Source organism: Peromyscus leucopus, chromosome 1 (genome assembly GCF_004664715.2).
Source record: "Peromyscus leucopus breed LL Stock chromosome 1, UCI_PerLeu_2.1, whole genome shotgun sequence".
Classification (NCBI taxonomy): Eukaryota; Metazoa; Chordata; class Mammalia; order Rodentia; family Cricetidae; genus Peromyscus; species Peromyscus leucopus.
This window is the reverse complement of record NC_051063.1, coordinates 40,634,064-40,648,778: the sequence shown is the minus strand read 5'-3', so window position 1 is coordinate 40,648,778 and position 14,715 is coordinate 40,634,064. Positions and strand designations below refer to the sequence as shown.

At 46.3% G+C, this 14,715-nt stretch overlaps 1 protein-coding gene across 1 annotated transcript in view; it reads left to right on the top strand.

Moving 5' to 3' along the window:
* Positions 1 to 14,715, top strand: part of Pdcd11 (programmed cell death 11) — a 45,377-nt gene that overhangs the window by 11,016 nt on the left and 19,646 nt on the right. The window contains 13 exon segments of the mRNA XM_028874666.2: positions 245 to 352; positions 2,418 to 2,624; positions 3,621 to 3,745; positions 3,913 to 3,973; positions 4,560 to 4,706; positions 6,714 to 6,965; positions 7,480 to 7,620; positions 8,000 to 8,194; positions 9,051 to 9,221; positions 10,645 to 10,864; positions 11,947 to 12,096; positions 13,006 to 13,089; positions 13,092 to 13,120. Coding sequence (XP_028730499.1) covers positions 245 to 352; positions 2,418 to 2,624; positions 3,621 to 3,745; positions 3,913 to 3,973; positions 4,560 to 4,706; positions 6,714 to 6,965; positions 7,480 to 7,620; positions 8,000 to 8,194; positions 9,051 to 9,221; positions 10,645 to 10,864; positions 11,947 to 12,096; positions 13,006 to 13,089; positions 13,092 to 13,120 — 1,890 coding nt within the window.

Here is a 14,715-nt window from a genome sequence, read left to right as displayed (position 1 = left end):
GCTGGCCTCAAACTCACAGAGAGTCCACCTGCCTCTGCCTCCCAAGTGCTGGGATTAAAGGCGTGCACCACTACCGCCTGGCGATGCTTTACTTTTTAAAATTAAATGATTGGTATTAGTAAGGGCTAGGCATTGGAAGAGAAATGTGTAACTGTGGGCATTGTGGAATCCAGTGTTTGCCATGAAATATCTCATTCCACTCCATCAATTTTTTTTTTTCATAATGTATTATGTTTACTTCTAGGTAACTCAGTTTGGACTCCAGCTAAATTTCCTTACATTCTTCACGGGCCTGGTTGACTTCATGCATCTGGAGCCCAAGAAAATTGGAGCATATTCTTCAAAGCAAACAGTAAGAAACATTCCCGCTAGCTTTTCTTGAGTCTTGACTCCTAGCTGTGTCTCAGTCATCTGTCTGGTGTCCTCTGGCTTCAGAGGAGGTCCTAGGACTTGGTGTACATAGTAGGCAGTGAAATACGGAAACGGTTAAAGGTGCTTTGGAAGCGACACAGGCAGTGACCAGTGGCTAGACCGAGATTAGAGAAGGAACAGCCACAGAGGGTAGCTTTTGCCTTTTACTTTAAAGGAAGACTAGTTAGTATAGAGCACAGTTTGTTCAGGTAGGAAAATGTGGTGAAAACAGTTTCTGAGTCCAGGTTCAGTGGTTCATGCCCGTATTGCAGCACTCAGGAGACAGAGGCAGGCCGATCACCCCAAGTTTGAGGTCAACTTGGTCAAGTTCCAGGCTAGCCAGAACACACAGACCCCACACTCCACACTCCCCATCCCCACCCACCCTGAGAAGAAAGGTCTGTGAGAGCTCTGGGTTAACTTGTGTTCGAGCACCTACTTAGCGTTGCTGAGGCCCTGGTTTTGATTTTCCAGCACTCGCCACCCCCATATTCCAAGTTTTTAAAAAGATTAGTTTTTAATTATGTGTGAGGGTTGTTTGTGCACATGACTGCAAGTGCCTTCAGAGGCCAGAGGCATTTGATGGCCTGCAGCTGGAGTTACAGATGCTTGTAAGCTAGGAGCTGAGCTTGGGTCCTTTGCAAATGCTGTCCATGCTCTCCAGCCCTACCCAATCGCTCTGCCATTTTCTCCCTGTGATTCTGTAAGCAGTATAGTTTTTTTTAATTATGTTTAATTTGTTTGTTTGTGTATGCGGGGAAGTGAGTGTGCCACAGCTCTTGTGTAGGGGGCAGAGGACAGCTTGGGCAGACTCAGTTCTCTCTTTCCACCATATGGGACCTGGGGACCAAATTCAGGCTCTCAGGCTTGGAGACAGATGGCTTTACCCACTGACATCCACTGAACCATTGGCTCTGTTTGTTGGACAGAGTCTTGTAGCCCAGGCTAGCCTCTAATTTGCCATGTAGCTGAGATATCCTTGGATTTCTGATCCTCCTGTTTCTACATCCAGAGTGTTGACATTACAGGCGTGTGCTACTATACCCAGCTTAGATCTAACTTCTAAAATATACCAAAATAAAAAGTATACTTGATTAAAACACTGATTTTATAATCAGATTTTCCTAGCAATCCTAGTGGGTTTTCTGCAGTTACCTAAGTGTTAAAATTTTCTACAATGAGCTGGGCAGTGGTGGCTCACGTTTTTTTAATCCCAGTACTCTGGAGGCAGAGGCAGGCGGATTTCTGAGTTCAAAGCCAGTCTACAGATCAAGTTCCGGGACAGCCAGGGCTACACAGAGAAACCCTGTCTCGAAAAACCAAAAACCAAACCAAAACAAAACCCTCTACGATGAACATGGGTGTTTTAGATGTTATTTAGAATTTTTTAATTCTCAAATGATTCAGTTTCACTTTTAAAATAGTATTACATTCTTATGTATCTTACAGAGAAAAATGTTTTAAGAGAAAGTAGATTTTCCTCCTAATTTTGGCCAATACTGTTGACGTCAAAGTGACTTTCTAGTGCTATTTTACAATAGTTAATGTTTTTGTGAAGAGTTGACACCTCCCTCTTTCCCCGAAACCGGCTTTCTCTGTGTGTAACCGCCCCGGCTGTCCTAGAACTCACTCTGTAGACCAGTCTGGCCTCAGACTCACAGAGATCCTCCTGCCTCTGCCTCTCTGGTGCTGGGATTAAAGGCTGTGTCATCACTGTCTGGACAGTCTGCACGTTTTAACTTTGTTGGTCAGGTGTATATCTGAGGTGTTCGGACAGGCCTTCACTATGGTGGTACAGGCATGATGAATTTGGTGCTGAGTCAGACACAGTCCCTCTGGGACACTCTGTTTGGCTTCTCCACACACTGATTACATGGGCTGACATCTGTACTTCTGAAGATTTTAGTACTTGCCTGGTTAGCACATGGACAGTCGTGGCCCTTTAGAAGGTCTGCTCTCAGCTGTATTATGTGGGTACCTCCTGCTCATTTTGCTCTTTTGTCCAGGTAAAAGCCTGCATCCTCTGCATCCATCCTCGGACCAGAGTTGTGCGACTGAGCCTGCGTCCCATCTTCCTGCAGCCTGGGCGTCCACTCACCCGGATCTCTTACCAACAGCTGGGGGCTGTGCTGGATAATGTTCCTCTTCAGGGTTTTTTCGAGAAGGCTGGGGCCACCTTCAGGCTGAAGGATGGGGTCCTGGCCTATGCCCGGGTGAGGAGGCTTCTTTGTTTGGTCAAAGATCTCATCACTGGAAGGACTTTAGGGACGATGGGTCCTTTTCTACTTCCTTCATCCCTTGATATCTCGTTCTCGATAGTCTCCAGTGTGAAAGGCTGTCCCTAAGGTCCGAACGGTGACAGTTGGTTGTTTCAGAGTGCTTAGCAGCTCTTGCTATGTATGATACCTGGCCAGTGGGAAGAACAGGAATGAAATAGGATCCAGACCAAGGCTCAGCAAAAAAGCCTTTGTTGTTGTTGTTAAGATTTAAAATTTTTAATTATGTGTATATGGGTGGCTTTGTGCCTATGGGTACAGTGGCCATGGAGTCCAGAACAGGATGTCAGTTCCTCTGGAGCTCAGGTTACAGGAGGTTGCGAGCCACCCATTGTGGGTGCAAGAGCGGTGCATACTCTTTATTCCTCAGCCATCCCTCCGGGCCCAGCAGAGCTCTTGTTAAACAGCTAGGCGGAGAGTAGGTTAAGCTGAGGGCTGTAGAGCCTGTGTCCCAGCAACTCAGCTGTGCTGTGTGAAAGTAGCCACCGCAGCATATAACTGAACAGGCTCGACCACAGTCCAGTAAGATCTTCATTTGTAAAAGTAGGCACTGGCAGATGAGCGTAGTTTATTGACACATGATCTGGGCTGTTCTTCATGAGATTCTATGATAGTAAAGGGTGAGGATTGTTTTAACAAAGTACTATTTTAAAAAATATTTTTTAATTTTGGGTATTGTGCTTGCATGTATGTCTGTAGATCTATTGAGACTAGAGTTACAGGTGGTTGGGAGCCACCATGTGGGTACTGGGAATTGAACCTGGGTCCTCTAAAAGGGCAGCCGGTGCTTTTAGCCACTGAGCCATCTCTGCATCTCACAAAGTACTATTTTTATAGTGGGTGATAAATGTGTTGTCGTCTCAGTGCGCTTTGAACTCTGACTGCCTCAGAGCCATGTTTCTGACTTATCTTCACTTATTTGGTATTCTGTAGCTCAGCCATCTCTCTGATTCTAAGAAAACATTCAATGCTGAGGCCTTCAAACCAGGGAGCACTCACAAGTGTAGGATCATTGACTACAGCCAAATGGATGAGCTGGCCTTGCTCTCTCTGCGGAAGTAAGTGCCATTAGCACACGGGGAGGTACGCTCCTGTGTATGCATTTTTACTTCCTTCTGGTCTTGCTGCACGACCGTGTCCTTTCTTGTTGGCGTGATTTCGGAGGTCCTGAATTTTAGACCACCCTTCTTTAGACTGTGTAATTGTTTATTTTTCTTTCGTCTAGATCCGTTATTTCAGCTCAGTTTCTTAGATATCATGACATCAAAACAGGGATGGTGATAAAGGTAAGAACTCAAGCATGTATATAGATCCCTCTCCATCATCAGGCATCCTTAGTTTACATGGTAACTGTCAGCTCGGTAGTCCTCTTAGTAATACATTGATTGAGTCATGTTTCTCCTGTCTAAAAACTGAAATGTCTGTATCTTCCCTTGAGTGACTAAGTAATTTCAAAGTAAAGTCTTACTAACCCCACCCAATTGGATGGAGACAGCTGGTCACAAGTGTTGGGGTTGGGATTTGGTGGCAGCTGTTAGAGCAGATAGAGTTGAGTGATGTTAGTGAGGAGCTGGCTCCAGTCTCACTCCTCCGGCTTGTAGCACGAATGGAGCAGTTCCTTTTTAGGTGGAGTTCATTCCTAAGAGACATAGTCCCCTCTCAGGGAGTGTTCCTGCACGGAACACAGGAGTTACCTGCTCAGCCAGGAAAGCTGAGGTTTCCTACATAGGTTTCCTGGCTAAGTCTGGGTTGAGGGCACAGGATTGGCTTCCCTGCATGAGCTTTGGAGTGGGCACTGAAACAGACTTGGCAGCTCAGTAGGAGAAAGTACTGTTCTTGGGCTCTCAGGATGCCTTCTTTTGAACCCCATAGGGTACCGTGCTGGCCATAAGGCCATTCGGGATACTGGTGAAGGTGGGTGAGCAAATGAGAGGCCTGGTACCTCCCATGCACCTGGCTGACATCGTGATGAAGAATCCAGAGAAGAAGTACCACCTCGGGGATGAGGTCAAGTGCCGGGTGAGCTCCCTGAAGGAGTCCGTGTTGGGTTAGGGTTAGAGGGGAAGAGGGTGGTTCTGAGCTGAAGTTTCTGCCTTTTTCTGTGAAATGAGTGTGTCATGTCGGCAGGGTATCCTTTACTGAACATTGGGGAAAGAAAAGTGAGTCCCTGGCTTGTTTAGTGTGTTGTAAGTTAAGATGTGCATACAGGAAGAAAGAGCAAGCTAATTGGGTGGTCTTTTGTCACATGGTTTAGTGCAGGCTAGATGCTGTGGTCAGAGCTCAGAAAGAAGAGAGGTGGGATTCAGCATAGAATCCTGTTATCAATAGCCACTGCCATACACCACATATCCTGTGTCTTAACAAGTAACTGTGTTGTCCAAGTGTGCCAGTGAAAGGGTGGGAAAGCCAAGTATCTGTCCAAAGTCCCACAACTAATAAATGGCAGAACCAGTTTACAGAGTTAGGTCAGTATGATAATAATGCCCTCTGGACTTCTGACCATGGTGGAACTTGAACTAGAAAAGATGCACAAGGTTTGGAAGGTTGTGGAAGAGCAAGGGATATGTTTAGACTCAGAAATAGCCTTTAGATACATTGTATATGAAATATAGCAAAACCCATTATTATGTATAATTAATATATACTAGTCAACACTTTGTTTAAAAAGATAGCCCAGCTCCTGGGAGGTAGCTCGGTGGGTAACGGTGCCTGCTGCGACCTGACAATTTGAGTTGGATTCCTAGGTCCCGCATAAGGGAGGAAGAGAACCACCCTCTGACCTCTGCACATATGTACCATGGCACATGCATACCTCCCGCTCACCCCCACAACATACACGCACCATGGCATGTGCATCCCTCCTCCCCACATACAAGCACACATGCATCAGGACACATGCATGCCCTTCAACACAAACAATAAATAAGTCACTAAAAAAATGACAGCCCGGACTATGCCACAAAAGCATGAGAGGGTTCCACAGATACCTAAATCCCTGAGACTTGTTACCAAAAGTGTGGTGCTATACAGTACCCAGCACAGGGCCTGTTGTGTTTGGACGGTGGGAGTTCCTGGTTCTGTTCTGTCTTGGTACTGATAGTTGAACCCAGGGCCTCCTGTGCACTAATCATGCTCTTCCACTTAAACACACTGCTGGCTAGAGCCGAGGTTTTTTGTTTTTGTTTTTGTTTTGTTTTGGTTTGGTTTTTTCCGAGACAGGGTTTCTGTCTGTAGTTTTTGTACCTGTCCTAGATTTCACTCTGTAGACCAGGCTGGCCTCAAACTCACAGAGATCTGCCTGACTCTGCTGCCTGGCTGAACCGAGTTTTCTTATGTTTCCTATAATTAATTATTATTGATACATAAAGGGCAGTAATTGCTTATTGGTGCAAATTTTTATCTAGTGAGGCTGAGGGATTAAAAACAGGTTTCTCCCATTTTGTGGTGGTGCACACCTTTAATCCCAGCACTTGGGAGGCTGAGGCAGGCAGATCTCTGTGAGTTTGAAGCCAGCTTGAACTACAGAGTGAGTTCAGGACATCTAGGACTGTTTCCACAGAGAAGAAACCCTTCTCATAAAAAAAAAAAAAAAAAAAAGAAAGAAAAGAAAAGAAAAGAAAAAGAAAGAAATGGGTTTCTCTGCCCTCAAGGTAATTGGATTGCTCAGTCTTAGATTGTAACTAATAAATAATAAAGACCACTAACAAGGTAACAAGGTGGGCATAAGGTGTGCCATTGTAAGTCTCTGAGACCCCAGGCTAGTGCTGCTGTAAGAGAACAGTCACTCTGTGGCTGGGAAAGGGTTGCCAACTCGGCAGCTTGTGAGAGGAAGAACATTTGAAATAGAGATTTCTACGCTTTAGGTGGCCATCCTGTGGGAAACAAACATTACAGCTGAGATTATTAGAGGTGAAAGGTGGTTGATTCTTGGAGAATGATCTATGTTTTGGGTTCGTGGGACAGCAGACCAGTCATTGTTTGTCTTGGTAACAAACAACTTGTTAATAGCCTCTATCTTCTCCCTAGGTTTTGCTCTGTGACCCTGAAGCCAAGAAGCTGTTAATGACCCTGAAGAAAACCCTTGTTACATCCAAACTCCCTGCCATTACGTGCTATGAGGATGCCAAGCCTGGCCTGCAGACGCATGGTGTTATCGTGAGGGTCAAGGCCTATGGCTGCATTGTAAAGTTCTACAACAGTGTGCAGGGGCTGGTGCCCAAGCATGAGCTCAGTGACCAGCATATCGCTGACCCTGAGAAGGTCTTCTATACTGGCCAGGTAACCCTTTCCTGTACAGGTCTCCTACCCTTAGTGACGCCATGAGCACAGGTTTACAGGACAGTGGCAGATGGCTGCCTTTTAAAAGGAAGAGAAAGGGAGCACAGATAAAGTGGGCCTGAGCCAGTTAAAACGGGGAGGGGTGATAACCCAGAAAGAAGCACTGCTGGAATCCAAAGGACCCAGGCCCACTGCCTGGAAGAAACGCCTCATAACCTGTAATGAACCAGAGACCCACCTTAGACTGTCACCAGAGGAGGAGTGTTGAAAAGCTCATGGGTTTGAGTTTCTCTTAAAGAACTTCTTAAAACTTAGAGGCTTCTAACTTGAAGCTATTTATGTCTTTGTTTAGAAGGTTGCCATATGGGACTTTTAATGTAGTCTCTATCATCTGTTCCCTGCCTTTGGATCTGACGGAAGATCCCTGCAGTACTCATGAGGCACTTTGCTCCAGGCTCTGAAGGCCAGGCCTGCTGCTGCAGGAGATGGCCAGATACATGTGATTTCTCACCAGGTGGTAAAGGTGGCAGTATTGAACTGTGAGCCTTCCAAGGAGAGGATGCTCCTGTCCTTCAAACTGTTGAATGATTCAGAGCCAAAGAATGAGAGTGTCGAAAACAGTCAGAAGAAAGGAAGAGCTGTTAACATTGGGCAGGTACCTGGACAAGTGATTGTGTCTTATGGTGACAGTGGTACTAGAGAAGTACTAGAACCTGTGGAGGAAAAGAGAGGTGGCTCTGTGAGATTTGGGGGGGGCCTCTGTCCTGCCTGCCATAGCAAATGGAAGCTTGCTTGAAAGAAAAGTTGTGTTATGGCATGGCTTTGCTAAGGCCAGCCCTCAGTTTCCTCTTTCCTCCAGGAATCAGCGGAGAAATTGGCAAGGTTCTGACCTGGTGTGGGGTGTAGGGGACGATGTGGGGTCTAGAGGAAAATGCCCTTCATTTAACCCCTTGGTGACCTCTGACATTGGATCCGGTACCTCTGAGCTCTTTGCTCAGGACTGACACTGATTTTTACCTTCTGATTCTGAGCAGTTGGTGGATGTGAAGGTTTTGGAGAAGACCAAAGATGGACTGGAGGTGGCCATCCTTCCCCACAACATCCCTGCTTTCCTCCCCACCCCTCACTTGTCGGACCATGTCGCCAATGGCCCGCTGTTACATCACTGGCTCCAGGCAGGCGACACCCTTCACCGAGTGCTGTGTCTGAGCCAGGGTGAGAAACACATTGTATCCTTGACTGCTATGGGGGGCAGTGGAAGGCCGTGGGTGTTTGGATGAGAAATTCTAGACCAGGACTAGGAGGAAAAAAATCAACTATTTGAGCTTAAAAATGCTCCCATAAGACCAAATTGATGACCAGACGTGTGCCTGGAAAGTGGAAACAGGCCCAGGAAGAGCTGCCAGGGGCTGGGTGGGGTTGAGGCGGTAACCAGAGAAGTTCTCCCTGTTGGAGTCTAGGGCTCAGAACGGTGCCCTGAGTGCTACTCGTGGGTATTTTTGAGAACAACACTACGTTTTCTTTACTACACATAAAATCCTTAGGGCAGCAGCGTAGAATGGGGTTCATTGGCAGGACAGGGTCAGTGGCTAACCCAGCTGTTGAACTGTGAACCTGTTGGCAGACTTCTAGGAATCTGGAGAGGAGTTAGCAGGAAGAACTGAAATTGATTGTCCACCATCATGGACCATCAGCTCCTGAAGGGCAGCCCTGCTGGAGCTGCTACCTCAGCAGTGAGGTGGTGCTTAAGAACAGCCTCCCCCAAGCTCGAGTATGATGCCCCTGCTGTGGTTCTTTACCTGGAGCGACCCATGGTAATAGCAAAGTCAGTGACCTCGGAGGAGAAACGGAGCAATGGCTATGCCATTTGTCTTTCTGGAACATTCCCCCCCCCCCTTTTTTTTTCCCGGTTTTTCGAGACAGGGTTTCTCTGTGTAGCTTTGCGCCTTTCCTGGAACTCCCTTGGTAGTCCAGGCTGGCCTCGAACTCACAGAGATCCGCCTGGCTCTGCCTCCCGAGTGCTGGGATTAAAGGCGTGCGCCACCCCCGCCCGGCCTGGAACATTCCTTAATGAAGTTCCACTAGCTTCTCTGCAGGAAGCCGGCTTTGGTCTCCACAGTAGAAGGTGGCCAGGACCCCAAGAGCCTCTCGGAAGTCCAGCCTGGAATGCTGCTCATTGGCTTTGTGAAGAGCATCAAGGACTACGGTGTGTTCGTGCAGTTCCCTTCAGGTCTCAATGGACTGGCCCCTAAAGCTGTAAGTTCAGGTCTGTGCACAGGGCCTTTGGGGGGAGAGCTCAGCCTCAGCCCTGCTGAGCTGAGAAGCAGCAGAGAACTTCAGTATTTTAAGGGGCCAAGGGGAACCACTTCAGGTGTGAATGCCATGAAGCCACTGGGAAAGGGGTGACTGCAGCTGATGTGCTGATCCTCCTGCCTGCCCTGTGTCCTCTTTCCCACGGCAGTATTGGTGACGGTGGCTTTGTTAAGAGGACTGACTCGTGTGTAGAGCATGTTCAGACTAAACTTTCCTGATTAGCCCAGTGTAGTTTTTGAGCCTCCTATGGTTTCTAAGGTGTGAAGGCACCAAAATATCCTTGGAATTACTTTTTTCTCCTCTGCGCTCTTGAATTACAAGCTTTTCAGATGGGAAAAGATCCTAACATTTCCTTAAGCGGAGCTTCCCATGTCTGCTGAGTAAACTGAGTCCTGCAGGACATAGACAAATGTATGACAACATTGAGCAAGGAGCACAGGGCTGACTTGTTGTGGAATATTTGTTTAACTAGACAAAGATGTGTTGCATTTGCACTAATTAAATAAAATTACCTGAGCTCCGAGAGGCAGGTGGCAGGAGGAGCCTCGTGTGGGTTTTTAGTTGAGGCGGTGTGTAAGGAGAGAAGCTTCCTGATGGCGGTAAAGAACCTTTAGCTGTTGCTACTCTTAACTCTGGCAGGTTTTTTGGCGTTTATCTCTAACCCCGAGATAGCAGGTTTTCACCCTAGCCTTTGAATCTCGAGTTTTATTAGAACGAAAGAGATTTAGTTAAAGCTACCTTTAACCACAGCAACAGCCATTGTCTAGGGGAACAGAATCCCCCCAGGAATCACCCCTCCCCAGCTGCTAGTAGTTTAAAGCTCAGACACTGTCATTGGGTGCCAAAGGCAGCAGGCTTTCTTAGGCTGCCAGCTCCCAAACCATGACATAGAGACTTATTAATTATGAATGCTGGGCCTCAGCTTAGGCTTGTTTCTACTGTCTAGCTTTTTTAACTTAACCATTTCTATTAACCTATGTGCTGCCCCGAGGCTCATTTATCTCATCAATGTACCATCCATTCTGCTTTCCTGCTTCATCCGTGGCTGGCTGGCTGGCTGGCCGGCCTCCCTTTTCTCTCCTCCTGCCAGCCCTGTCTATCCCTCCTCTGCCTAGCTATTGGCCATTCAGCTTTTTATTAGACCAATCAGGTGCCTTAGGCAGGCAAGGTGAAACAGCAATACATCTTTACATCGTTAAACAAATGCAACATACTTTACATAGTTAAACAATTATTCTGCAACACAAGCAAATGTAACACATCTTTACTTAGTTAAACAAATATTCTATTCCACAGCATTGTCCTTATCCTGGACTGTCTTAATGAACAGCTGCTTTCCTTTTCTCATTTTTTATCTACTGTTTAGATCATGAGTGACAAGTTTGTAACCACTCCAAGTGACCACTTCGTGGTGGGTCAGACGGTCGTTGCTAAGGTGACCAATGTGGACGAGGAGAAGCAAAGGATGCTGTTGTCTCTGCGGCTGTCAGACTGCAGTCTGGGGGATTCGGCCAGCACCAGCTTCCTCCTCCTGTGCCAGTGCCTGGAAGAGCTGCAGGGTGTTCGCAGCCTCATGAGCAACCAAGGTGGGGCATGTTTAGTGGAGGCAGGAAGCAGAGGGTAAGGCAAACAGGAGAGTGTGCTTTCATTGTACCTGTCCTTAGGGTGACTTGGGGGCTTTCTATATAAACAAAACAAAACAAAACAAACTGATGCAGTTTGATGAGGGGATCAAGTCTATATGGCCAGTTTGGCCCTAGACTATGGGTCTCAGTGACCCTCGTGCCTGAGTCTCCCCAGTAGGGTGGGGCTGTAGTTGCATGCCACCTTAGCAATCTTTTTTTCTTGCTCCCTTTCTTTTCTATTCCTCTCTTTTCTTTTGTGTTACTAGATACTGCACCAACCTAGGACCTCAAACATACTAGGCAAGTGCTTTACTGCTGACCTGTGTTCTCCATCTAAGCTTTCTTAAATAGTATATGTTTATAAAGTAGTATGTTTATGAAATGCATAACCATTTACTACCCAGATTAAGATGAAGATCTGCCTGAATGCTTGCTGGGCAGTAGTGGCACATACCTTTAATCTCAGCACTTGGAGGCAGAGACTGGCAGATCTCTGAGTTTGAGGCCAACCTGGTCTACAGAGTGAGTTCAGGACAGCCAGAGCTACACAGGGAAACCCTGTCCCCAAAAAACAAACAGAAATTATGTTTATTTGTGTGTGCACCTGAGAGAATGTGAGTATGCCATAGCATGCATGTATAGGTCAGAGAACAATCCATGGGAGTTGGTTCTTTCCTTCTACCATGTGGGTCACAGGGATTGAACTCAGGTCCTCAGGCTTGACAGCAGGAGCCCACTGAGCCATCCTGCTGGCCTGACACTAGAAAATTTTGTTTTTGTGCTGGATTTGTTTTGCTGAGACAAGGTCTCACTGTGTAGCCCTGGTTAGCCTGGAACTCACTATGTGTGGACCAGGCTGTCCTCAGATTCACAGAGATCTGTCTCTGCCTCCCACATTTGGTCTGATACTGGATGGTTTGCAGGAAGTGAATTCACTCCGAGTGTTTAAGTGTTCCTCTGCTCCATGACGCCAGCACATCTCTAGAGGAAAGGTGCTGAGAGTGTCCTCCTCTATTTCCCTGCTTCTCCTGGGACTTTGGCAGACTCTGTGTTGACCCAGACGCTGGCTGAGATGACCCCAGGGATGGTCCTTGATGTGGTGGTACAAGAGGTGCTGGAAGATGGTTCAGTGGTGTTCAGTGGGGGTCCCGTGCCTGACCTGATCTTGAAAGCCAGCAGATACCATCGGGCAGGTGAGTTTGCTCATCATGGATCGTTGGGAGACCCTGTGCTTAATTGCTCCCACTGCTGGATACAGAATTTCCAAGGTCGTATAGTGGATGAGTAGATTGAGTTGAAACGTACTTACTTACCTTATGTGCATGAAAATTAAGACTATTGATATCAGGATAAATGTTTAAGTACACATCTTGTTATGATTAGTGTCAATGCTCAACTTAACAGGATCTAGAATTACGTAAGTTGGCCTCTGGGCATGCCTAGGGAGCAGGGCATCTTGACTGTGTTAATTGCAATGGAACAGTCTGGACTGGGCTCCTGGGCTAAGTAAAGAAAGGGAGCTGAATAGCAGCATGCGGCCTTTGCTTTCTGCTTTTGTTTTGTTTTGGCTTGGTTTGGTTTTTCGAGACAGGGTTTCTCTGTGTAGCTTTGCGCCTTTCCTGGAACTCGCTTGGAGCCAGGCTGGCCTCGAACTCACAGAGATCTGCCTGGCTCTGCCTCCCGAGTGCTGGGATTAAAGGTGTGCGCCACGACCGCCTGGCTTTGCTTTCTGCTTTTTGACGGGTGCAATATGACCAGTGTTTCCAGTTCCTGCTGACCTTACTTCCCCATCATGGTGGACTGCACCTTGAACTGTGAGCCAGAATTCACCTTGCCTCCCATAAGCTGCTTTATCAGGGGGTTTTATTATAGCAACAGGAGACGAAGACAGAAGAGCCTTTTTGTGTTTGGATAAAGTTGGGATTTTATGTTATTAAATTGCAGAAATTAAGACCCACCCCAGCCCTAGCTAGGTGTGGTAGACCGCCTTGGTTTCCCTAACTGTGGGCCATCTCTGCCCTTTGGACTGCAGGGCCAGGAGAGCTCCCTTCCCTTCCCCTTTCCACAAGCCTGATCGTGCTGTGTTTGGTTCTCTACTGCAGGGCAGGAGGTGGAGTCTGGGCAGAAGAGGAGGGTTGTCGTCCTGCATGTGGACATGCTGAAGTTGGAGGTCCATGTTTCCCTTCACCAGACTTGGTAAATAGGAAAGCTAGAAAGGTAAGCTTATGAGTTTCCATCTTTTTGGCCTTGTATCATGACTTCCACACTACACTCACAGCTCAGGGAGTTTGTAGTTAGATTGACTGTGTGCCTGGTTCTGTCGAAGACATTTTCCATTTTTACCTCTTATCCTGGGGTAGCTAATAGGACAGATTTTCATGCTTGCTAGGGTGACAAATTTTATGATTCTCTGTCTTTAGGGCCAGTCAGGTACTGTAATGAGTGAGTAGGACATACTCGCTATGATTAGGGAGGGTTAGAGCTCAGACCAGACAGGCTGGCAGAAGTGTGACTGGCCCACAAGGCCCAGGCTGTTTGTCTCCATCCAGTTGTTATCAGAGGACTGCCTGGCTCTAATGTTGCTAAATGTGCATTGTCTTCCACCCCCATGCCAACCCCTGCCTACCTCTTTGAGTTTTTGAGACAAGCTGGCTTTGAACTCAGTCCTGCCTTGACTTCTCAAGTGCTATTTTTATTATAGGTACCACCATACCTTTGACTTTTAAGGCAGAATTTAAATTTATTTGAAAATAAATGTTGAAAATGTTGTGAACTAACTTTAAAAAAGAAAAGTCATTTGAAACAAACAAATCAGGTCTGGGCATTTCTTATGTCCAGGTAGCATGTCTGTGCTCTTTCCTGAATGCCTCTGTACCCTTTCCTGATGTAAGTAAGAGCTGGATTTGGTAATGCGCTCCTTTAATCCCATCAGAGGCAAGCAGATCTCTGAGTCTGAGACCAGCCTGGTCTACAAAGCAAGTTTCAGGACAGCCAGGGCTACACAGAAACCTTGTCTTGAAAAACCAAAAAAATACAAAGAGTGAGTTTAAGGGAAATACCAAAATCTGTAAAAATTTTCTCTGAGTAAGAATGTACAGGTTGTATATTGCTTATTCAAAACAAAATGCTTGGGACCAAAAATGTTTCAAATTTTTAGGCTTTTGTTTTTTTTATTTGAACCAAATTTTCCCTCTGTTACATGGGCTGCTTTCCACTTCCTGAGTGCTGAAATTACAGGTGTATACCAGCATGCTAGATAACTTCAGACTCTTAAATTTTAGAATATTTACGTAGACATCACTCATTTAATATTACTTTAAAAATATCTGAAACCTGAAATGCCTAACACGTAAAACTTCAGAAGTCTCATATGCTAATAACTCTCAGAAGCGTGGATTGGGGGCATTTGGGGTTTATTATATTTTTCAATTAGATATGTTCAGTCTGCATTCGATCACTAGCCCAAGCATTTTTTTGTTGCTGTTTGTTTTGTTTTAAAAGAGTTTATCAAGTGTACAAACTGGCCTAGGAAACGCTAAGTGGCCCTTGAACTATCAGTGATTGTCTTACTTCAGCCTCCAGCTGCTGGCATTGCAGGTATGTGCCAACATGCCAGCAGTCTCCCTTGGTGTATGGTGAGGCCCTACCATCTTACCATCCAAGTAAAGCTGAGGCTCAGAAGAGCATGAACACAGTGGGATTTTTTTTTTAAAAATTAATTAATTTATTTATATTATGTGCATTGATGTTTTGCCATGGGTGTTGGGTTCCCTGGAACTGAAGTTACAGACAGTTGTGAACTGCCATGTGGG